Source organism: Mustela putorius, unplaced genomic scaffold (assembly GCF_011764305.1).
Source record: "Mustela putorius furo isolate JIRA1106 unplaced genomic scaffold, ASM1176430v1.1 tig00003927_pilon_pilon_pilon, whole genome shotgun sequence".
Lineage (NCBI taxonomy): Eukaryota > Metazoa > Chordata > Mammalia > Carnivora > Mustelidae > Mustela > Mustela putorius.
In genome coordinates, this window is record NW_025422072.1 from 6,242,254 (window position 1) to 6,266,870 (window position 24,617).

The window sequence follows — 24,617 nt, forward strand, 5'->3', positions numbered from 1 at the left end:
GTGGCTCAGTCGTTAAGTGTCTGCCTTCCACTCAGGTCATGATCCCAGGGTCCTGGGATAGAGCCCCACATCAGACTCCCTGCTTGGTGGCAAGCCTGCTTCTCCCTTTCCCACTCCCACTCCCCCTGCTTCTGTTCCCTCTTTCGCTGTGTCTCTCTCTGTCAAATAAATAAATAAATACATACATAAACACATACATACATAAAACCTTAAAAAAAAGTGTGGTTATTTATGTGAATCTCATTCATATTACATTTATAATCACTAAGAAGGAACTTTCTTCCCAAAGTGCTTGTTGGCAGGAGTTAGAACCATAACATCTATAGATATGCTAAGGTTAGATACCTTAAAAGAGGTATCAAAAGTGGATGTGAAATAAACTGAAGGCATAGCTTTCATGAACATTTTCTGGGGAAACCAGAGTATGGTTGAGGGAATAAAGGTACCCCATATATGCCATGTTCTACTCCCAAGAGCCTCTCAATATTATCTTACATGGAGAAAGAGACTCTGAAGATGTGATCAAGACAAGGATTTGATATAATTTTATCGTGGATCCCAAAGATTCTTATCAGAGGGCTATAGAAAGAGTCTGAAACCAAGAAATTGATGTGATGATGGGAACAGAGACTGAAATGTTTCTCTTTGAAAGTATAGGAATTGCCCATTAACTGAGGAATATAGGCAACCACCAGAAGGTGAAAAATGCTAGGAAATTGATTCTCCCCTCAGAGCCTGCAGAAGCTGCTAGCCCTCTTGAAACTTTGACTCCATCCAAGTAGGACTGATTTTGGACTTGCAACCTTCAGAAATAGAAGAGACAAATGTTTTAGACTGCTAGGGTCATAGTAATTTATTATACCAGCAATGGGAAAGAAAACATAGAGATTTCAACGAAACATTTTTAACACCAAAATTTGCTAGCTGAAAATGAGTAGAGAAGCTCCTTAACAGAATATGTAAATTTGAAAATATAAGGATGATAATAGGTCTTCTCAAAAAGATATACATGAAATACAAAAATAAGTCACCCTAGATTTATTCTTAGAGGCCATTTCTTGTTTTAGGACTGTCTGTAACTAATTGACATAGATGAATCAGTGCAGGTCAGGAAAAAAAAAAGAACAAGATAACTGGTTGGCTCTGTATATTGGAAAAGTGGACTCATCATTCATTGGTTAAAATTCTGTGTTTACTTTGAAATGGTGGGCATGCCTGTGGGTCCATGTGTCACCTACTTAGGGAAACAGCAGGTATGCTCATAAAGTGAGATCTTGTCTTTTAACATTTTGCTCTCCCATTACTCACTCAGACAAGAATAGCCCCTGCTAATGTATCCTGCATGTTTACGTGATTTACTAATTTATCATCCATACCAGGATACATTGGAGAATTAAATGGGGTTCTATCAATTACTTGTCTAGTATAACAGGCATTGAACCAAGGCTGGTTTATACGTGGAACACTGTTTAACTCGTATTCTTCCCCAATATGGACAGCTAATTTTTATAAATTGTAATCTCTATGATCCTGATATTATCATTAACAATTTGTGAAGTAATGTTTCACCTAGCACTCTAAGAAACCAATGAAAGTGTTAATTAAAAATGAGGTGATTAGCACTACAAAGCATCATATATAATGTACTATTCAGCCAACATTTTGATAATAGATGTAATGACAGGTAATCACAGAGGCCCATGGGTTAACTAACTTTTATTCTTCCACAATAAGTTTTGGTGAAAGCCTTAGTCAGGGGTTTCTATAGAAAATGTCTCTACCCTTCTTTTTCATCTCAGGTTTTGTAGCCTTCTTATTTGTGCCATGTCACTAGTTTTTCTCAATGAAATAATATGTATTGAAAAACTACTTTGTAGAAACTCTCTACCTAAGCATATACTGCTGAACAAGACAGTTCATGGTCCTATCTCATGCCTTAGAGTAGTCATTCAAAGTTTAGGTTTGATGATTGTATCCACCTATTGGAAGGAAGGATTAGGGGTACCTGGGTGGCTCAGATGGTCAAGCATCTGCCTTAGGCTCAGGTCATAATCTCCAGGTCCTGGAATCAAACTCCATGTCCAGCTCCCAGCTCAGTGAGGAGTCTGCTTCTCCCTCTCCCTCTGCTTCTTCCTCTGCTTGTGCTCTCTCTGTCTCTCAAATAAATAAATAATACCTTCTAAAAATATAAGGAAGGATTAAAAAGGAATAAAATATTGCCATTTGCAAAGATGTGGATGAATCTAGAAAGCATTATGCTAAGTGAAATAAGTTAGTCAGAGACAAATACCATATGATTTCACTCATATGTGAAAAGTTAAGAAATAAAACAAATGAACATAGGGGGCAAAAAAGAGAGGCAAATGAAGAAACAGACCTTACTATGGAGGAAAAAAAACTGAGGGTTACTGGAGGGGAAGTGGGCATGAGAATGGGTTAAATAGGTAATGGGGTATTAAGGAAGACATTTGTTCTGAGCACTGGGTGTTTATATGTAAGCGATGAATCACTAATTTCTCCACCTGAAACCAGTATAATGTTGTATGTTAACTAACTTGAATTTAAAGAGAAATTTGGAGAAAGAAAAAAAGGAAGGTTTATTTCCTCAAACTGACAGCAAGAGATACAAACAGGCCCTAAGCATACTTAAGTATACTTAAATATATACTTAAAGTTAAATATATTTCCTACCTCCTTCACTAGCTCTTCATAATCTTTCCTTACCTGAATCTAAAACTGGACAGAAAAATTCAGGGAATGAGAATTGCATGCAGATGAATGGTCACAAGAGGAATCTTTTAGGTCCTAAGAGAATAAAAGTGGCAGTATATTTCTTGGTTGTTGCCATTGTATTTTGAATAGGTTTACTGTTAGCAAATCTGGGTCAATCCCTAATCATTCTTACATCTGTTATGAGAATACAGAAAGGCATTTGCTTCACCAATTCTTTGTCACTTACCAATTTTTCTCAGCCTGGTAATCACCTTAAGTCCTAATTCTTTATCTTTCTAGACACCCTTCACAAAGTTAGCATGTTTTTGCAAGCAATCTTTCTTAATTTACAAAAATTCTTCTGACAAGATGCTGATGACTAGAACTCTTTACAATGAGGTGCAAAGTTTAATTACATAACTGTAACAAAAAGGCTTAATATGGACTGTCACCTAGTTAAATTTTTTTGCAAAGAAAATTAAAATTACTCTTCTCATTTGAACAGTGAATATAAAAATCAGGATACATAAGTTAAATTTCAGTTTTAAAAACTAGATGCCTCTCTTACACTTACTCTGCAAAGTTCTAATTAGACAACCACTTCTTTTTAATTCTATTCTATCTCTTTAGTAATGATTTTGAGAACTCAGTGGTGTTATCCAAGGTGATTGAGCTGAACTTTTAAAATGAACCAAATTGACCCATAGAAGCACATTATCCCTAATTTCCTCATTAAAACTACTGATTAAAAAGGTAACTATAAGAAAGACCTGAAGGAATTATAAAATTATCTAGAATCACCCCCAAAAGAAGATGTCACAGTGAATTTTAATATTTTTAATATGGTCCAGTTTTATTTCTTTTATGAGGACCAAGGGTTAAAGCCTTCTACCCATATCTACCCATTTGTGAAAATATATTCAGTGGCTCAATTGGGAAAACATTTAAGATTTAAGTTGCTAGATATAAAAAGTAAAATCAGTGATGTAAGAATTGATTATAAAGATAATACAAGACACAAAAAGATTGAAGAGCATTCCACGCTCATGGATCAGAAGAATAAACATTGTTAAAATGTCTATACTGCCTAGAGCCATCTATACTTTCAGTGCCATCCCAATCAAGATTCCACTGGCATTTTTCAAAAAGCTGGAACAAACAACCCTAAAATTTGTATGGAACCCAAAGAGACCCCAAATTGCTAAGGAAATATTGAAAAAGAAAAGCAAAAGTCGGAGCATCATATTGCCTGATTTCAAGATTTACTACAAAGCTGTGATCAGCAAGGCAGCATGGTACTGGCACAAAAACAGACACATAAACCAGTGGAACAGAGTAGAGAGTCCAGATATGGACCCTTAACTCTATGGTCAAATAATCTTTGACAAAGTAGGAAAAAATATACAGTGGAAAAAACAGTCTCTTCAATAAATGGTGCTGGGAAAATTGTACAGCTATGTATAGAAAAATGAAACTTGATTATTCTCTTACACCATACACAACGATAAATTCAAAATGGATCAAAGACCTCAACGTGAGGCAGGAATCTATCAAAATCCTAGAGGAGAATATAGGCAGTAACCTCTTTGACATTGGCCACAGCAACTTCTTTCAAGACACGTCTCCAAAGGCAAGGGAAACAAAAGTGAAAATGACCTTTTGGAACTTCAGCAAGATCAAAAGCTTCTGCACAGCAAAGAAAACAGTCAACAAAACAAAGAGGCAAACCACCAAATAGGAGAAAATATTCACAAATGACACTACAGACAAAGGGCTGATATCCAAGATCTATAAAGAACTCTTCAAACTCAAAATAAACAAAACAGATAATCACATCAAAAAATGGGCAGAAGACATGAACAGACACTTCCCCAAAGAAGACATACAAATGGCTAACAGACACATGAAAAAATGTTCATCATCATTAGCCATCAGGGAGATTCAAATCAAAACCACATTGAGATACTACCTTACACCATTTAGAATGGCCAATATTAACAGGACCATAAAAAACATGAGTTGAAGAGGATGGGAAGTAGGGGGAGCCCTCTTACACTGTTGGTGGTAATGCAAATTGGTGCAGCCACTTTGGAAAACAGTGAGGAGATTCCTTAAGAAATTAAATACAGAGCTACCCTATGATCCTGCAATTGCACTACTGGATATTTACCCCAAAGATACAGATGTAGTGAAAAGAAGGACCATCTGTACCCCAATGTTCATAGCAGCAATGGCCACAGTTACCAAACTGTGTGGAAAGAACCAAGATGCCCTTCAACAGATGAATGGATAAAGAAGATGTGGAGTATTATGCCTCCATCAGAAGATGAATATCCAACTTTTGTATCAACGTGCATGGGACTGGAAGAGTTAATGTTGATTGAAATAAGCCAAGCAGAGAGAGTCATTATCATATGGTTTCACTTATTTGTGGATCATAAAGAATAATACGGAGGACATGGAGAAGAGAAGTGAGTTGGGGGAAATTGGATAGGGGGACAAACCATAAGAGACTGTGGACTTCGAGAGAGAAACTGAGGGTTTTGGGGAGGTGGCTGTGGGAGGTTGGGTGACCCTGGTGGTGGGTATTATGGAGGGCAAGTATTGCATTGAACACTGGGTGTGTGCATAAACAATGAACTCTGGAACACTGAAAAGAAATATTAAAAAAATTAAAAAAAATTTTTTTAAAGATTTTATTCATTTACTTGACAGAAAGAGAGAGAGAGATCACAAGTAGGCAGAGAGGCAGGCAGAGAGAGGGGGAAGCAGGCTCACTGCTGAGCAGAGAGCCAGATGTGGGGCTCAATCCCAGGACCCTGAGACCATGACCAGAGCCGAAGGCAGAGGCTTAACCCACTGAGCCACCCAGGCGCCCCCCAAATTAAAAAATTTTAAAAAAAGATATGATCCATACATACAATGTGGTATTATGCCTCCATCAGAAAGGATGAATACCCAACTTTTATATTAACATGGTTGGGACTGGAAGAGATTATTCTGAGTGAAATAAGTCAAGCAGAGAGAGTCAATTATCACATGATTTCACTTACTTGTGGGGCATAAAGAATAACACAGAATACACCAGGAGATGGAGAGGAGAAGTGAGTGGGGGGAAATCGGAGGGGGAGATGAACCATGAGAGACTGTGGACTCTGAGAAACAAACTGAGGGTTTTGGAGGGGTGGTGGGTTGGGGGGTTGGGTAAGCATGGTGGTGGGTATTAAGGAGGGCACATATTGCATGGAGCACTGGGTGTGGTGCAAAAACAACGAATTTTGGAACACTGAAAAAAAATAAAATTAAATTAAAAAAATAATACAGGAAAAACTAAGATACACACACATATTTACAGATGGAGAAGATATTTACACAGATATTTAATTTAAATATTTAGTTAAATAGCAAAATGTTAACTACAATTGAGTTCAAGTAATGTAACAAAATGTTACATTGACTTGTATTAAAACAAATAAATGAGTACATATTAAGTTATTTCTTCCATTACTTATGCAAGTTAAAAAAAAAAAATTTAGCCATTCAGTCTGTTAAGAATGTATTCTTCCTGGTATGGCAACCTTATCAAATATGTCTGATTACACCCCAAAAAACAGCATCAGCTGGAAAATTAAAAATCTGTGGAAACAAAATTTATACATTTTTAAAGGAGTTGAGAGTTTTTTCTTTCTCCAGAAAAGGTGAAATTTAACTATAGCCAAAAAACTCTAGAATGAATATGTTAATTGAAAAATAAAACTGAAGCTGTTTAATTAATTAAACAATTGTTTTATTTAATGATATACTGCTATTATAAGAAATTTCACTGGGATTTAGCTGGGATGAAAATTTTAATAGGGAGTTTGATTTTCCAGTCATTTGTTTGATAACAGGCTAAGACAAATGAATGTTACCTAGTCTGTGAAAGAAAGTTGAAGATAACAAATTTAAAAAAAAGAATTTTAACATTACTGTAAATGATAAAGATAACCATTTCTTCTCTCTCTCTCAGACTGTCAAATACATTCCTGAAATTGCATATAATTTGGCGTTCAAGGCCAAAAAAATGTGCAAGAGACTATCACTATGGTTTAGTGTCTTAGTTAAATTCTTTTTAGCCCAATAGCCAGAAGTTGATTTAGGAGCAAAGATAATCAGATTATTTTCATAGTTCTTTGGAACTGATTGAACATAAAAGAATCACTTCACTCTTTGAAGATTTTCCATGCACTTTCTAATTTTCTTCACTTAGTTTAAAGCAATGATAGGAGTTTAATAATAGACAGTGTATTTGAGAGATCTAAAAACGAAAGTCCTTCAGAGGGAATAAATATGTTAGGAAACAGGATAGCCTTGGAGAATATTACAGTTTATCCATACTGACATAGAAGACTGATGTAAAATGATTTTACAAAATCTATATGTTTAAGAATGGGAAGAGAGGGAGAAGTTGGAAGATAGTGGAGTAAAAGAACCCCAGGCTCACCCCATCCCATGAATGCAACTCAGTAACTATCAAACCATCCTGAATACCTCAGGAATTGCCCTGAAACCTGACAGAGCAAACTCCCCAAATAAGTTAGAAAAGAGTTTACATCAATGAGGGCTGCAAGTCCGGAGACAGGTTTAGGGAGAAAAACTAATCTTGATCCTTTCAGTGGGAAGGGAGCCAGGGTCATGGAGAAGGGCAAGAGACAGACTAATTCACATGGGAGCTCATGAGAAAAAGGAATCCTCATAGCAGTTGGCTTTGAAATCAAAAGCGGCCAAATTTTGTGACTTCTGGCGATCAGCAGGACTTAAAGCCTAGAGTTGTAAAGGTCAGGGGCTTAACTGGGATAGATCCTGAAAGGCATTGTGCTGCACTTGAAGAAAAGATAGGGAAAACAGTAGGAACATACCGTGTGGAAATAGTGATGTGAAGAGTGCCCTTAGGCATGCCTCACACCATGGGGAGGTTATTTGCTCACCCTCAAGCACATGCCAGAGAGTCATAGTTCACAAAGAGATCTCTCTAGGAACAAAGGAACTGGCCTATAACATTTCATTCCCCTGCCCCTCAGCATAAGCACAGGGTCAGATGTTTGAACAGCACCGTGCCTACACTCTACCTTACTTGGTTACACCCAACCCTCCCCACTCCTACTCCCCATGTGCTCCCACCGCCACCCCCATCCAGTGATCTGGTGGACTGTCCTTCCCAGTCTTGCTTTACTTGGTCCCAGCACAGTACTCCTCTCCCAGAAGACTGATCCAAATCCTTACTCACATCATGAGTGTCTCTTGACATGGAAGTTGTGTGTAGCTGTGGTTCCAGCTGCAATGGTGACTGGTCTCATTTCACAGACCAGAGCACACCTAGGTAAAATGCACCACATTCAGGTCAGGGACTAAATGCTTCCCACAACAGACAAAAAGAGAGCTCTCCAGATGACTGGTCTGAAGGATAAAGTGGCCAAGAACAACAACAAAGCACATGCAGCACACATTGTAGACACTCCCAGAAGCACTAGGCTCTCTGAAATGGGGGACATTACACAGCATGCTGCTACAGGACCTCTTCTTCCTAAGGCCATCACTCTCAAGAACAGGCAATGTACTGACTTTTCTAACACAACAAAAGAGGTATAGAGACTTAGAAAAAAATGATAGGACAGAGAAATTTATCATAAAGGAAAAAGCAAAACAAGGCCAGGGTCAGAGATATAAGTGAAACAGATATAAATAACATACCTGATAGAAAATTTAAACTAATGATTACAAAGATGCTCACTGGGGGCACTTGGGTGGCTCAGTTGGTTGGACATCTGACTCTTAATTTCTGCTCAGGTCATGATCTCAGGGTTGTGAGTTTGAGCTCCAAATCAGGCTCCATGTTCAACAGGAAGTCTGCTTGAGATTCTCTTTCTCTCCTTCTGCCCCTCCTCCTCTCTCTCTCTCTATCTCTCTCCCTCTCCCTCTCTCTCTCTCTTTCTTTCTCACAAGATAAATAAATTAATCTTTTAAAAATATGGAGATACTCATTGGAATTGAGAGAAGATTGGAGGACATCAGTGAGACCCTTGACACAGATAAAAAATGATAGCAGAGACAAAGGGCTCAAAACTGAAATCAGAAACACACTTCATGGAATGAATGGAAGTCTGGAAGAAGCAAGCATAGGAATTAAATGATGACCTAGAAGACAGAGTAATAGAAAGTAATCAAGCTGAACAAAAGAGAGAAAAATTTATGCAAAAAAATAAAATTAAGGAACTCAGCAATTCCATCAAACATAGTAATATACATATATACATATATATAAAATATCTTTCCACTTATTGTGTCGTCTTCAATTTCTTTCATCTATGTCATAGTTTTTAGCATACAGATCTTTCATCTTCTTGGTTAAATTTATTACTGAGTATCTTCTTTTGGCACTATTGTAAATGCTTTATTTCTTAAGATAATTCCTTTTTAGTGTATAGAAACACAACTGATTTTCATATGTTGATTTTGTATCCTACAACTTTAATTCATTTGATTATTATTCCTAAGTTTTTAGAATTTTTTAATACATATAAGATCATGTCATCTGTGAACAGACATATAAATTTACTTTTTTTTCCAATTTCAATGCTTCTTAATTCTTTTTATTATCTAAATGCTCTAGCTAAGACTTCTAGTAATTTCTTAAATGAGAATGGTGAGGGTAGGCAACCTTGTCTTTTTCCTGATCTTAGCAGAAGAGCTTTCAAACTTTTACCATGGAATATGACATTAGCTATGTGCTTCTCATGTATGGTTTTTACTATGTTGAGATACATTTCTTCTATATCCACTTTGTTGAGAGTTTTTAACATAAATAGATGTTGAATTTTATTAAATACCTCCCATGCATCTATTGTGATCACTGTATTATTTTTATCATGCATTTTATTCATGTTGTATATAACATTTATTGATTTGCATATATTGAACCATCCTTGTACCCCCAACATGAATTCTACCTGATCAGTGGTGTATTATCTTCTAAAGTGCTGTTGAACTTGCTAATACTGTGTTTAGATATTTTGTATCAATACTCATTAAGATATTGGCCTGTAGTTTTCTTTAAATATAGTGTCTTAGTCTGGTTTTGGTATGAGAGGATAATGCTGGCCTCATAAAATGAATTTGAGAGTGTTTCCTTCTCTTTTATTTTTTGGAAGACATTTGGAAGAATTGGTATTAGTTCTTTAGAAGTTTTTTAAAAATTCATGATTGATTCCATCTGGTACTGGTAAATTCTTTTTTGGGAGGTTTTTGATTACTGACTCAATCTCCTTTCTCTCTCTCTGTTCAAATTTTTAGTTTCTTTATGATTCAGTCTTGGTCAGTTATATGTTTCTAGGAATTTATCCATTTATTTTACATTTTTCAATTTTTCATATAATTATTCTAGTAGTCTATTATGATATTTCTATTTGTATGGTGTAAGTTGTAATATCTCCTCATTCATAATTTAATATATTTGGGCTTCTTCCCCACCTCCACTTATTTCGTCTAGCTAAACATTTATTAATTTTAGTTATTTTTTCATGGAATCAAATCTTAGTTTTTTTTAAATCTTTTTATCGTTTTTCTATTTCATCTATTACTGCTATAATCTGTTATTTCTTTCCTTCTGCTAACTTTTGTCTTAGTTCATTCTTCATTTTCTAGTCCTTGATATATAAAGTTAGGTTATTTATTTGAGATTTTTTTTTTTCTTGACCTGTGTGTTTATCACTATACACTTACCCTTTAGAACTGATTTTGTTGCATCTATATTTTAGCATTTTTTCCATTTTCATTTATCTCAAGTTTTTTTTTTTTTTTCTTTAAATTTCCCTTTGATATGTTTTTGGATCTATTGTTGTGTTGTTTTACTTCCATATAATTCTAGCTTTTCTCCTATTACAGATATAGCTTCACTCTATTGTGGTCAGTAAAGACACTTGATATAACTTATTCTTCTCTTCTTTGACTTGTTTTGTGTCCTAACATATGATTGATGCCTATTCTGCTGCTGTTGAGTGGAATATTCTGCTGGATCCATTTGGTCTATAGTTTGGTTCAAATTCTGCTCTTTTTTATAGATTCTCTGTTCTGCTGCTGTTGAGTGGAATATTCTGCTGGATCCATTTGGTCTATAGTTTGGTTCAAATTCTGTTCTTTTTTATAGATTCTCTGAATGGATCTATTGTTTATAATGGGGTATTAATGTCCCTAAGTATTATTGTATTGCTATTTATTTCTCCCTTTAGCTCTTCTAGCATTTGCTTTATATATTTGGGTGCTATAATATTAGGTGCATAAATATTTACAACTGCTATATCTTCTTGATGGGTTGACCCATTTATCATTAAATAACCATCTTTGGCTCTTTTGACCATTTCTTGGTTAAAGTCAATTTTGCCTGCTGTAACTGTCCCCACTATACTTTGGTTACCAATTGATTGAAATATATTTTTCCATCCCTTCACTCTGTCTATATGTGTTCTTTTTTTTTTTTTTTTAAGATTTTATTTATTTATTTGACAGACAGAGATTACAAGTAGTCAGAGAGGCAGGCAGAGAGAGAGAGAAGGGAAGCAGGCTCCCCGCTGAGCAGGGAGCCTGATGCGGGGCTCAATCCCAGCACCCTGAGATCATGATCTAAGCCAAAGGTAGAGGCTTAACCCACTGAGCCACCCAGGCACCCCTGTCTACATGTGTTCTTAAAGCTATGTTAAGTCTCTTGTAGGAAGTATTTCATTAGATATTTTCTAATTTTTTTCCTTGTGAATTCATCACTGCTCTTTCAAAAGTCATTAAATTTCTTTAAACCAGGTAGAGAAAGATTTAATATAAATAAATAAAATGCTAATGATTTATTAGTGGTAGCTAAAGAAGGATGAGTGAAAAAGGAATAGCAATGGAAGGTGAAGGTCACAAAAATAAGAAAACTTCAGATTTATAAGATCCTGTACCTCAAAATTTTGTGGTAACATTTCTGTTGTGTCAGTCAGTTAACAATTGTACCAATTGTTCTATTAATGTGTAAATTAAAGAACAAAAATAAAGTAGAAGATAATGGGGTTGGAAACCCTACCATGTAGGTTTATGTCCTAGTCTTATGAAAATTGAGGTGCATAAACTTAAAATAAAAAGACAAAACCTCTTAGTTGTTGTCTTTTTATCTTAAGTATAAAAAAAAACAGAATATAAGACTTACTTTCAAGACTGTTGAGTATTCAAACGAAATGAATTAAATAAGATAATGTTTTTGAACACATTTGAAGAATGGTAAAGGTTATATGTATGGTAAAATTATATCTCTCATACAGCACAGAGAGAGAGAGAGAGAGATGGAGTACCCTTTATCCTTTTTATTAATATCTTTATTATATAAAAGGAAAAACATGTCTATGTTTTCTTACACAGTTTATAAAAACTGATAAGCGCTTAAAATAAATATAAATAGAATCACCAAGGAACATAGTGCAGTTGTAGGTATAAGGCATGATTTAGGGATATAGTTTCTTTGAAAGAGACAAGTTTAAGATACTTAATATAGCAAGAGAAGCAGGATATCTAAAAGAAATCATTATCTAGCCTAAGAAATGTGGCTGCTAAAATAATAAATCAACATACAGAGTTGTTTTTAAAGCTTCTTCATACTATCAATCAAGATCAGTCTCCCTTTATAAAAAAAGGAAAAGCCTTAAGGAAAGCATCTTCAAATACATTTGGCATAACTATGTTAAATCAGTTGGTTAGGATTACAAAAATTTTATGAATATGTATTTTGTGTCAATCAAATAAAAGTCACAAAACTTTGGTACTGCAGAATTTGCTTCTTTCTGATGTAACATATACTGACATGCGATGCAAAAAAAGAAAAATGATTGCTTTCTTTTTTATGGACCATTCTCTTGATTTTCTTCTTTCTTTTTACTGCCATTGTGAAACTACTTGTCTTAATTTCACTCTTTGCTTACCAAAATTATGCTCTCACAAGCTTATTGAAGTTCAAAGTCAGTTCAAGTTTAGGTTTCTAATATGTGCCAGTTAATTAGTTCACTGTCAACAAGATAAATGTTCACTTCCAAATGCATGTTTGTATATCCCCACCCCCTGGCACCCCACTCACTTTCAAAAGAAGTAGTATAAACACTGGATCGCTTGCCATTTTCAATTTTTATATATAAACTTGGCAGTCAAGTTCAGGATAAATTGACACTACTATTTTCTGTGTATATTTTATTAGCAATTTATAAACACCTACTGTTTACCACAATAAATGTAATATTAATTAAACAATGAATCAGAGAACATTGCATCAAAAACTAATGATGTACTTTATGCGGACTAACATAACAATAAAAAAAGAAAAAATTTTCTTACAGAAATATGAGCTATATATTTTGTAAGATAAGGACAAATTTAATACAATTGATAGATATTTCAAATTTGAAACAATCCTCAAAAATTGAGTTTAGTCTGACCTCTAGATGGAAGAAACTTTTGAAAAGAGTGTTAGGTAAGCTATGCTATGGTGGTTAACCCCCTACAAACACACAGGTGCAGGCACACATATTTCAGAAGCCTAAAACAGAAGGTAATTTCTGTCATCACGTGCAATCTGCAGCTCTATTCCTCAATCTCATTCAACTCAGGAATAATACTTTGAATATATGATCTATTAGGGGCAACTATCCATCACAGTTTGCAGAGTACTTAGTATCTTCACTGGACACAGGAATTTCAATACTAACAAAGTCAGGTCCCAGGCAAATAATTGAGTTGGTCACCCTAAATGTACTCCATCACAACATTTTATATACAAAGAGTAATATTTCTATTTATAGACAAAGGTTGAAACTTATGATCATTGAAATGTATTTCCAGATTTCCACAGATTTTCTAACAAACATTTGTTACCTAATACATGAATTCTATGAAGAGTATTAAAACTAAGGATTATTTTTAAAGCATTTAGCCCAAGTGTTAATTTGGTGAGATTAAAAAATAAAATAGATCAATAAGCATTTCTATGTGAATGTTTTAAATCCTCATGGGAATAAACAAAATTGATGGAGAAAAATTAATATTAACATGTTATCTAAGGTCACTGTAGAAATTTCGATAACAGGAGAGAGGACTATTCATCCTACTGAAAATAAATTAACTTCAATGTAAAAAAGAGGCGACTTTAACTGAATTTTGCAAAGACATCGATTTGGTCAGACAAATTATGCTGAATCATCAAGTCTTTCTATTTAAGTTTGTGAGAATTAAGAAAATAGTGTTTTAATAGGCAGTGAGTATTATATTAGTCACCATGTCCACATGAATTCAGAATGACTATTTTTCCTTAATTAATTAATTAATCTTTCAGATTATCTCTCATCTTTAGTGTTGATTCCTGTTATATTGCCATTTATTAATTAATATAGAGACTTCTACTTCAAGATTCATATTTTGTCTAGCTACTAGGAAATTGTGTTGTGAATCCAGGTAAAACGTAATTATGACTTGAAACAACGAGTACAAAGATCACTTATTGTAGTAATTGCAATAAAGGAAATTTCAGATGTTTGTGATTCTTTGTGTCCCATGACTCAGCTCTTCTAAGATTAGCTAATTTAGGGGAATTTTCTCACTGAAAGCTTGGAGAATCAGAAATAAATGTAGGGTATCCAAAAATAGAATATGTGATAGTAGTCTGTCCCCAGGGTTTAAACTTACCTTATTGGTTTATGTCATTCTAAAACTTCAGTAAAGTAGCATGTATTAAAACTTATTGATGGCTTGAGTGTGACTTGAAATTGTTTAAATTTTATTAATTCCATTGTGGATATAACCAGATATGAATTCTGTCTTTGAAGATACTAGGAATCACCATAGACAAATCATATTAGAAAATATGCCCTAATTATATTAAAACATTTTCAAATGATACACAAATTTTTAAAAACTAAACAACTTCTAAAAGTACCTTGGCATTTCATTGTTTTAATACTATTGGTTCACTTGTGCTTCAAATAATGTACCTCTTAATACTATAGTTATTTTTAATTTATAGTATACCTATACAGAAATTGTGACTTCTTTTTTTTTTTTAAAGTTTTATTTATTTATTTGACAGAGAGAAATCACAAGTAGATGGAGAGGCAGGTAGAGAGAGAAGCAGGCTCCTTGCTGAGCAGAGAGCCCGATGCGGGACTCGATCCTAGGACCCTAAGATCATGACCTGAGCCGAAGGCAGCGGCTTAACCCACTGAGCCACCCAGGCGTCCCAGAAATTGTGACTTCTTAAGAGGGAAAGCCCAATTAACTTAGGTCTGGGTAGAAGTTGAACACATAGGTCTCAGAAATTGGATAATCATTATGTTATTTTTTAAAAAGATTTATTTATTTGTTTGACAGAGATCACAAGTAGGCAGAAAGGCAGGCAGAGAGAGAGAAGGAAGCAGGATCCCCACTGAGCAGAGAACCCGATGCGGGGCTTGATTCCAGGACCCTGGGATCATGACCTGAACCTAAAGCAGAGGCTTTAACCCACTGAGCCACCCAGGCACCCCTCATTATGCTATTTATGCTGATTATTTTTCTTCTAGAGAAGGTATAAATGCTAAGTGGGGCATCTCTTGGCACTGCAATGTGCCTTCAGTTAGGGGAGCAGCCCTGGGCTTCTCTGGAGGCACTGACTGGCCTGGTGCTCTGCGCCTCATGGCTCTGTCAGAACAGTTGTTGGAAGGGCAGCTCTGGGCTGGGGCCCATGCTGGGTCATGTATGAAACTCTGGTATCAGAACAGTTGGCAGAGTTGTTTTAAATCTGTCTGATCCCTGGCATTTGGTCAGAGTACCTCACGGTGCTCTACAAGTCATGGACTCCTTCTGGCTACAGTCATCCCTAGACGGTCATGGTGTCTGCCCCGCCCTCAGACCATGTGCTTAACAGGACAAAAACCCAGGCTAATACACACTCGGAAACATACCTTGTGATATATATCCCAGAAAACAGAGTGTAAGGGACTGTTGTGGATTGAGCAATGAGTCAATCTAGCCAAAAGAATATCACATAAGCATTTTGAACATGAACATGATGAAAGATGGTACAGAAAGAGAAGTGGAAAGAATGAAAGAAATAAGCAAAAGTTACATAAAAAGTATGTCTTATAAACTTTAATCGATACTTCTAGAAATCAACTGTATATTTATAAGCAAAATACTCATAAACATATTTTAATAAGATGCATATCATTTTGCATTGCTTCCTTTTCTAGTATGTAGGTACTTTAGAGTGCACAAGATACTCCTGTTGGTTTGTGAAGAATGTTTGCTTAATTCATCTGTACCTCTGCTACTCTGGAACCAAAAGCCATGACATTTGCCAAGCTAAAGTCCATCCTCCTCCTCAATTTAAATATTTGCAGCAACTGGTATTCAAAGGTAATCCAATCATTTTTTTTTTCTTTTTTGTATGTCTGAATCACTTCAAAATCTATTGGGTAGGTCTGTTTCCAATTACACAAAATATTTTATATCTCAAAACATGAAACAAAGTAAGAATGTATTTAATACTGTGTTCTCTGATTTGTTCCTTTAATAGACATACACTTAACACTCACTACATCCCAGGAATTCTGCTTGGTACAAGACATATAATAATGAAGAAAACTAGAGCTATTCCCTACTCTTGTAGATCTGTTTTTTGGAGAGGAATTATTGAGCACATACAGTATGATACAATATGAAATAAAATGTTCCTATAGAAAGAAATAGCCTCTCATGACATCTTATAACCAAAGAGGAAAAAAAGAAAAAAGAAAAAAAATTGGACAGTTGGAAGAGTAAATGGGGAGGTCAGATAAAGTTTCCATTATAAAATGACCCTTGAACAGAGATACAAAGAATAAAGCGAGGGTAGAGAATTTAGAGAAAAGTGCATTTTAGTTTGAAGGAATTATATTTTTAAAAACACTGTGTTTCAAAGTATACAAAGTTTCAGTTATGCAAGATAAAGCAGTTTTGAAATCTACTGTACAACATAGGGCCTATGATTAATGGTAACATAGTGTATATTTAAAATTTTGCTAAGAAGGTAGATCTTATATTTGATGTTCTTATCATGGAAAAAAAACAAAATAAACAACAACAAAAAAAACAAAGTGGGTGGGAAGAAAGTTTTACAGGTGATGGATAAATTTATGACATTGATTTTGATTATGGTTCACAGATGTATACATAACTCCAGACACATCAACTTGTATACATTAAATATCTACAACTTTTGTTTTTTAAAGACTTTATTTACTTATTTGAGAGAGAGAGACAGTGAGAGAGGGAACACAGCAGAGACAATGGGAGAGGGAGAAGCAGGCTCCCCGCTGAGCAGGGAGCCCTATGCGGGGCTCAATCTCAGGACCCTGGGATCATGACCTGAGCCAAAGGCAGGCACTTAACAACTGAGCCACCTAAGCATCCCAAATATCCACAACTTTTTATATGTCCATCATACCGCCAAAAAAATGGGTTTAAAAAAACCTCCACTAAATTAGAAGGGATGAATCCATTGAAGACCTGTTGCATCTCTGAGAACAAGAATAGAAATATGATTTGGGGAGAGGGCCATGCCAGTGCTAAAGTGCTGGGTTAAATATTTCTAATTTTTATTCTAAGAGGAATAGGAAATCACTATAGAGTTTGACACATTTAAAAAATAGCCACAAAAGAAAAATAGATTGGAGAATGGAAAATCAATAGTTGAATATTAGTCATCTTGTTGGGGGATAGAAGCTTGAAATACATGGAAGTTCTTATTTTGAAGTGAATACAGAGAGCAACTGACAGAGATGTCAATGGGAATCCTAGGTTTCTGGCTTTAACTCTTGAAAAAATTGTAACACATTTTTTAAAATACGTTTTTAATTGTTTTATACAATGGCAGTTCTTATTTCAAAATCTATTTTGATGAACATAATTTTCTGTTCTATGATTACACTTTGTATACTGGTTAACTTAGCTCATGCAAATTGGCACACATTCTTAAAACTGTATGGTACTTCAGTTAAATCTTTTAAGACTATTTCCTCTGTCAATGATATTTTGGCATTATGGTTTATCAACAATCAGCAAACGAGTAGGTCTGATATGTCTGTTCTCAACTAAGGGTTTATTTTATTCAACTGACAACAGCTGCACTTACAGCACTACTATTATATTAAAACAGTGTTGAAGTAAACTAACAATTAGCTTTTTAGACAGTAGACATGATAATTTATTTCATTATGCTCTAAAATGATATTCTGGAGAATTAACAACCCCTAATGACAGAAATAGTTACCAGTTCATTAAGCAAATCACACTCAACACCAAAAGTGATAGAAGAGAGCAATGACTTGTTGATTATTTTATGCTAGTGATAAAAGGAACTTAGGAGATTGTATTATGAATATTTACTATTTTTAAAATATTTTATTTTATTTTTTAAGATTTTATTTATTTATTTGACAGAGAGAAATCACAAGTAGGCAGAGAGGCAGGCAGAGAGAGAGAGAGAGAGAGGGAAGCAGGCTCCCCGCCGAGCAGGGAGCCCGATGCGGGACTCGATCCCAGAACCCTGAGGTCATAACCTGAGCTGGAGGCAATGGCTTAACACACTGAGCTATCCAGGTGCCCCATGAATATTTACTATTTTAAGAATGACACAAAACAAGCAAACGAGAACAACTGAAGTTAGAGAAGTTACCTAATGTATTTGGTCTCAGGACTATTTAGGGATTGTGTTAGTTTAGTTGTTTCAAACCTTAGCCACATATTCTAATCACCTGAGGAACTTTTAAAACCTACTGCTTGACTCCCATTACAGAACAATCAAAGTGGAATCGTACTGAGGTGGACGTAGAGACCTTGAAAGGCTGCCCAAATTCTTTACATGTGCAATATGAGACATAATCTACTGTACCCAGCCAAATCAGTTCATGGACTTCAGGGCCTGCATCATTGTTATACTTGATTTTCCTTTGTCTCAAAGTAGAAATAATGCATGTATACATTCACTAAATTATAAACATTAAAATTCTCTGAGGGACGCCTGGGTGGCTCAGTTGGTTAAGCAGCTGCCTTCGGCTCAGGTCATGATCCCAGCATCCTGGGATCGAGTCCCACATCGGGCTCCTTGCTCCGCAGGGAGCCTGCTTCTCCCTCTGACTCTGCCTTCCACTCTGTCTGCCTGTGCTCGCTCTCGCTCGCTCTCTCTCTGACAAATAAATAAAATCTTTAAAATAAAATAAAATAAAATTCTCTGAGAACTAAAAGTGCATTCAGGGAACATAATCACAAAAATAAAATAGCAAATATATTTTTTAGGAAAAATAGGAGGAGGAATAGGAAACCAATCAGCTTGTAGATCAATGGTCTCTGACTAAGCATAGTTTAATGAATGATAGAGTAAGCTCATTTTAAAGTAAAACAAATTCTTTAGGATATGGGGTAATATGAAGTCAAAATTGTTAATGCATAAATCATCTTTGAGCAGTTAGCATCAAAGTAATGTAAGTGTATTTAGTCATTATCCTTTCATGACACTCGTTCAAAACTTGATGAACATAAGCTAATGATTACAAAAATAAGAATCATGTGACCTCCACATCTGAGAATCTAAATGACTTGAGCCGTCCAAGCTAAAGGCGGCAGTGGGATGAAGCTTAATAGTCAGTAAATAGTTAAGTAGAGCTACCCAAATTCCTTTTTAATGTCAGTATAAAGATTCAATAAAGCAATTCTCTCAGTAAAGTTTTCAAAAAAAAAAAGAAGTTAGGATAAATTTTAAAAGTATGTAGATAGAATTACAGGTTTTAGGTAATCTTTATTTTTTTCTGGTTGATGCTGTTAAAATCTCATTTCCTTTCTTTCCTCATAAAATATAATTGAAGAGAAACATTAAAATCAAGCTGGCAAATTTGCATGGGTGCATTAATTTTACCAGTAGTAAAATTATTTTTAATTAAGATATTTTTCTACCAACTAAATGGAGTGTCTTACACGCCCAATCAATTCTTGCCAATATGATTGCTCTACAAAGAAGGGATGATAATTAATTAGAAGAAGACCCTTCAAGGACAATTGGTCTACAGTGCACAACTTGAGAAAGAGCTGACATGCACTGTTTCTTTTCAATGTCATCATCTATGTTCATTATATGTATTATTAGGTTTGAGAAAAGGAGATACTGACAGAGTGGATAATGAGTTGTGAAGTGAAATAAGATGATATGAATCATAGTTAAGAAAAGATGAAATCATAGCAAAAATAAAGAGATACATTCTCTGAATACCTTTCTTTTTTAAAGCTTGTGATCATTACAACTTAGTTAACTGAATTTGAAGCACAAATTTATAACATTTAATATGTGATAGTGAAGTATTTTTTCTAAATGAATGAGTTCTGTGCTTCTAATTGATATTGCAAACCAATATATATTTTAAATTCTCCTTCTTTTTTCTTTATGAAGTAGAAGATCTTATTTGTGGTAGAAGATATTTTAAGATATTAATTATATTCTATTCAAAATGACTTTTGTAATTTTATGATGATTATTTGGAGATTGTATCTCCCAAGCAATCTTGATCAAGAGTGCCTTTTCTTATTATAAAAAAAATAATAAAAAAAATAAGTGGCTTTCATATAGAGATAAGAGCCAATTAATTAATTTAATAAAAAAAAAACTGAAAATTTTAAAATACCCAGGATTAAAATTAACAGTTACTTGAGTTCTACATTGAGAAAATTTCAAATACTGCCACAGTATAGTTACAAACACACAAAATCTGGGGAAAAAAATTGTACAGATATACCATGCTATTGGCAAGGCAACCTAGTGTAGTAAAGATTTCATATCTCCATATTCTTTCACATACTTGTGAAGATTTCCATAAAACAATAACAAATTTTTATGTTTGTTTTATTTCTTAAAGTCTACCTGGAAATCTAACAAAATAAATAAAGCCAACTATACTCTGTAAAAGTACATTATGTGAACCGTGGGGTAGAGATTTCGTCCTGTTAAATAATAAAGCGTACTGGGGCACCTGGGTGGCTCAGTGGGTTAAAGCCTCTGCCTTTGGCTGAGGTCATGATCTCGGGGTCCTGGGATTGAGTGCCGCATTGGGCTCTCTGCTTGGTGGGGAGCCTGCTTTCCCCCCACTCTCTCTGTCTGCCTCTCTGCCTACTTGTGATCTCTCTTTCTGTGTGTCAAATAAATAAATAAGTAAATAAAATCCTTAAGAAAAAAATAATAAAGCGTATTGTATAGCTTCAATAATGAAAAGCACGTTACTGTTATATTGACAGTCAAAACTGTGCAAAACAAAGCCAAAAATAAATTCAAGTCATACAGAATACTTAACATCTAATAGATTTTCCATTTCAGTCGTTAGGATAAATAAGAATTACTCAGTAATTGAGGTTGAACAACTGGATCGTCATCTGGAAAAAAAAGTCTAATTTGTATCTTAACAGAATACTCTGAGTTAAATTCATATCAATAAGTTTTAAAAATAAAAATTTAAGTGATAAAAATATCAGGAAAATGATGGAGAATTACTTTATAAAATTTGGATGGGGAAGACCCTTTATAGCTATCAAAAATTTAGTTGCCAGAAAGAAAAGGCAAGTCTTTTGACTACATGACAAGAAAAAGTGTCTGTGAAAGACATCATCAAAGCAGACAAACAGCAAAACAAACAAAAACTGTTCAGAAGGCATAATAAGTATTGCTAAATATACAAGAAAGTGTCCAGCTTATAACTCTTAATGAGAGCAAAGCAAAATTTAAAAACATCATAAATACATACTTTTTCTCTCATAAATATGGCAAAAATCTGAGATATTTTATACATTGCTCGTGAAATGTAAAATCACCATAAAATCTAACAAACCCATTCACTATATCCATTAGATATATTATAAATGTGTATACTGTTTGACTTAGCTTTCCCATCACACATGCTTCCATCTACATGTTAAGTAATATTTATACAAGATTATAATTGGCCTCATTGTTTATTGGAGCAAAAGAATGAACACAAATGTAAAAATGATTATGCAATACTCCTTGTATTGATATGGCAATCCCTGAGATACAGGGAAAAGAAAGGAAAGCATGCTGTAATATGTAATTGTGTATAAAATAAGCCACTTTTTTATTTTTTATATTCAACTTGCGGTTATCTCCCTGGAAGACTTTTTCTATGTTCTTTGCTCCAGTGTCCTGAAATTCCACTATCTTGGGACTTATATTGCAGATTATAATTTTTTTAATTAAGATAATAATTGCCATATAACATTATATTAGTTTCAAATGTATAACATAAGGATTCTATATTCGTATGTATTGCAAAACAGTCACCATAATAAGTCTAGTTAATATCCATACTACACCATAATAAGTCTAGTTAATATCCATACCACAGGAGCACCTGGGTTTCTCAATGGGTTAAGCCTCTGCCGTTGGCTCAGGTCATGGTCTTGGGATCCTGGGATCGAACCCCACATGCTTCCCCCTATCTCTCTGCCTGCCTCTCTGCCTACTTGTGATCTCTTTGTCAATTAAAAAAATAAAATTTTATAAAAAATATCCATACCACACATAGTTACATTTCTTTTCTTGTGATAAGAACTTTTAAGACTTACTCACTCAGCAACTTTCAAATATATAATACAACATTCTTAAGTATAATCACAAGGCTGTACATCGACCCCATCCCCAGGACTTGTTTATTTTTTAACTGGAAGTTTGTACCTTTTGATCACCACCATGTGTTCTACCTATCCATCACTCCACTTCTGGCAACCATAAATCTGTTTTCTGTATCTATGAGTTTTTGGTTTTTTCTTCCCTTTTAGATTCTACGTACAAGTAAAATTATACTGTATATATCTTTCTCTCTCTGACTTATTTCACTTAGCATAATGCCCTTAAGTCCCATCTATGTTGTTGCAAATGGCAAAATTTTCATCCTTTTTTAGGACCAAGTAACGTGTGTGTGTGTGTGTGCGTGTGTGTGTGGTGTGCACATGTGTGCTATTCATCCACTGATGGAAAATTAGATTGCTCATGACTTACCTATTGTAAATAATTCCACAATGAACATGGGGATGCATATATCTCTTTAAATTTGTATTTTTGTTAATTTTAAATAAATACTCAGAAGTGGAGTTGTGGGACCATATGAGAGTTCTATTTTTAATTTTTTGAGGAACCTCCATACTGATTTTCGTAGTGGCTGCACGAATTTACTTTTTCATGATTTTTATTCTTGCTCATGTGTAAGCACTTGATAAACCCTTTTATGTGGAAGCATGTGCCTTTCAATTTTGGGGTAGTCTCTATATTATTTCAACAATAATCTATCATTTCTGTTTCTTATTTCTATGCCTGTAAGTCCAAAAATTTGATATTGCATCTCCTAAATTGATCTCATTTTCTCAAAATTCTTATCTTTTCCACTTCTTTTTATTTTGCCCTATTTTCTACTCTATTACTCCAATTAAAAATATGAAAACTAGTGTTGAATTTTTTATTATTTTTGTACTTTTCTAGACATTTTTACTCTTGTCTAAATTGCACATTTTTGTGACACTCTGTTCTTTTATATAGATAAAACAAATTTTCTTGTAACTCTAAGAATATTATAGTTTTGATTTGTTTTAAATTTTTGTCTTCTATTCAGTGCCTCGGTTTCTGTAAATTTTTTAACTTATTTATTTGACATGGAGAGAGATCACAAGTAGGCTGAGTGGCAGGCAGGGAGAGATGGGGAACCAGGCTCCCTACTGAGCAGAGAGCCCAATGTGGGGCTTGATCCCAGCACCCTGAAATCATGACCTGAACCGAAGGCTTAACCCACTGAGGCACCCAGGCGCCCCTCTGTAAATATTTTTAATGATGGTTTGTTCTTTCTTATTTGAAATCTTTCTGCCAAATGTTGGATAATCATATTTAATGGCGATGACCTAGCAGTACTTATTGGAAGCTTGCCATGTGAACATGGGTTTTGATAACTGCCAGCTCTATTGGAGGGTTCTACATTGACAGCTGACCTTTCAATAGCAGAATCCCAATGAGCTTGGTATCCCTGAAGCTGGAGCCTCTAAGATCCTCTTTCTCATGAGAATAAATCTTGAAAATTATTTGTTTGTGGGCCAGCAGGGAGATGAGTGGTGGGTCAGAATAATTATCTGGATTTGTGAGTTGAGAGAAGAGCTATGTCAAGTATTCTCTCTGTTGCCAGAACCCAATATTACATTCTCAGGCATGTTTAAGTCTTGATAATCTTAAGATATCTGCTAAGCACATAATTTTTTTTTAAATAAGTATGCCCTCTAATTATACTTTTGTCTTTTTGACTATTGCCATTCTGATAATTTTGTCATGTTTCCACCATCTTTTTAGCTTCTTGAAATATATTGAAAATATTTGCTCAAAAAATATGTGCTCACTGTTGCCTCATTCTCATTACCTTTGTGAATTAACATTTTGTTTCTTTATTACCTCCTTTTTGAGTATTTGGGAGGAAGAAGGAATGATAACTCAGGTACAAATATTTAATCACATACATCATTATAGAGAACTCTGTGCCTGTAAATTAGACAACTTAAATGAAATGGGTAAATTCACAGAAAAATACTAGTTGATGAACTGATTCAATAATATATATAAAATTAGAATAGTTCTATAAGCTCTAAAATAATTGAATAGCTTTAAAATATATTTCCACAAAGATAAAGATAATATATTGCCTTTATCAAAGTTCTCCCAAATATTCAATAAAAAGTTAAATCTAATACTATTTAAACTCCTTCACAAAACAGAAAGGAACATTTATTGATTATATAGGCTAGGATAGCCATATTTG

The 24,617-nt window shown here is 34.5% G+C and overlaps 1 protein-coding gene across 1 annotated transcript in view; it reads left to right on the forward strand.

The window, feature by feature from the left end:
* The window catches only part of LOC101670523 (eyes shut homolog), an 858,786-nt gene that overhangs the window by 113,311 nt on the left and 720,858 nt on the right, over positions 1-24,617 (forward strand). The window contains 1 exon segment of the mRNA XM_045069380.1: positions 15,984-16,149. Coding sequence (XP_044925315.1) covers positions 15,984-16,149 — 166 coding nt within the window.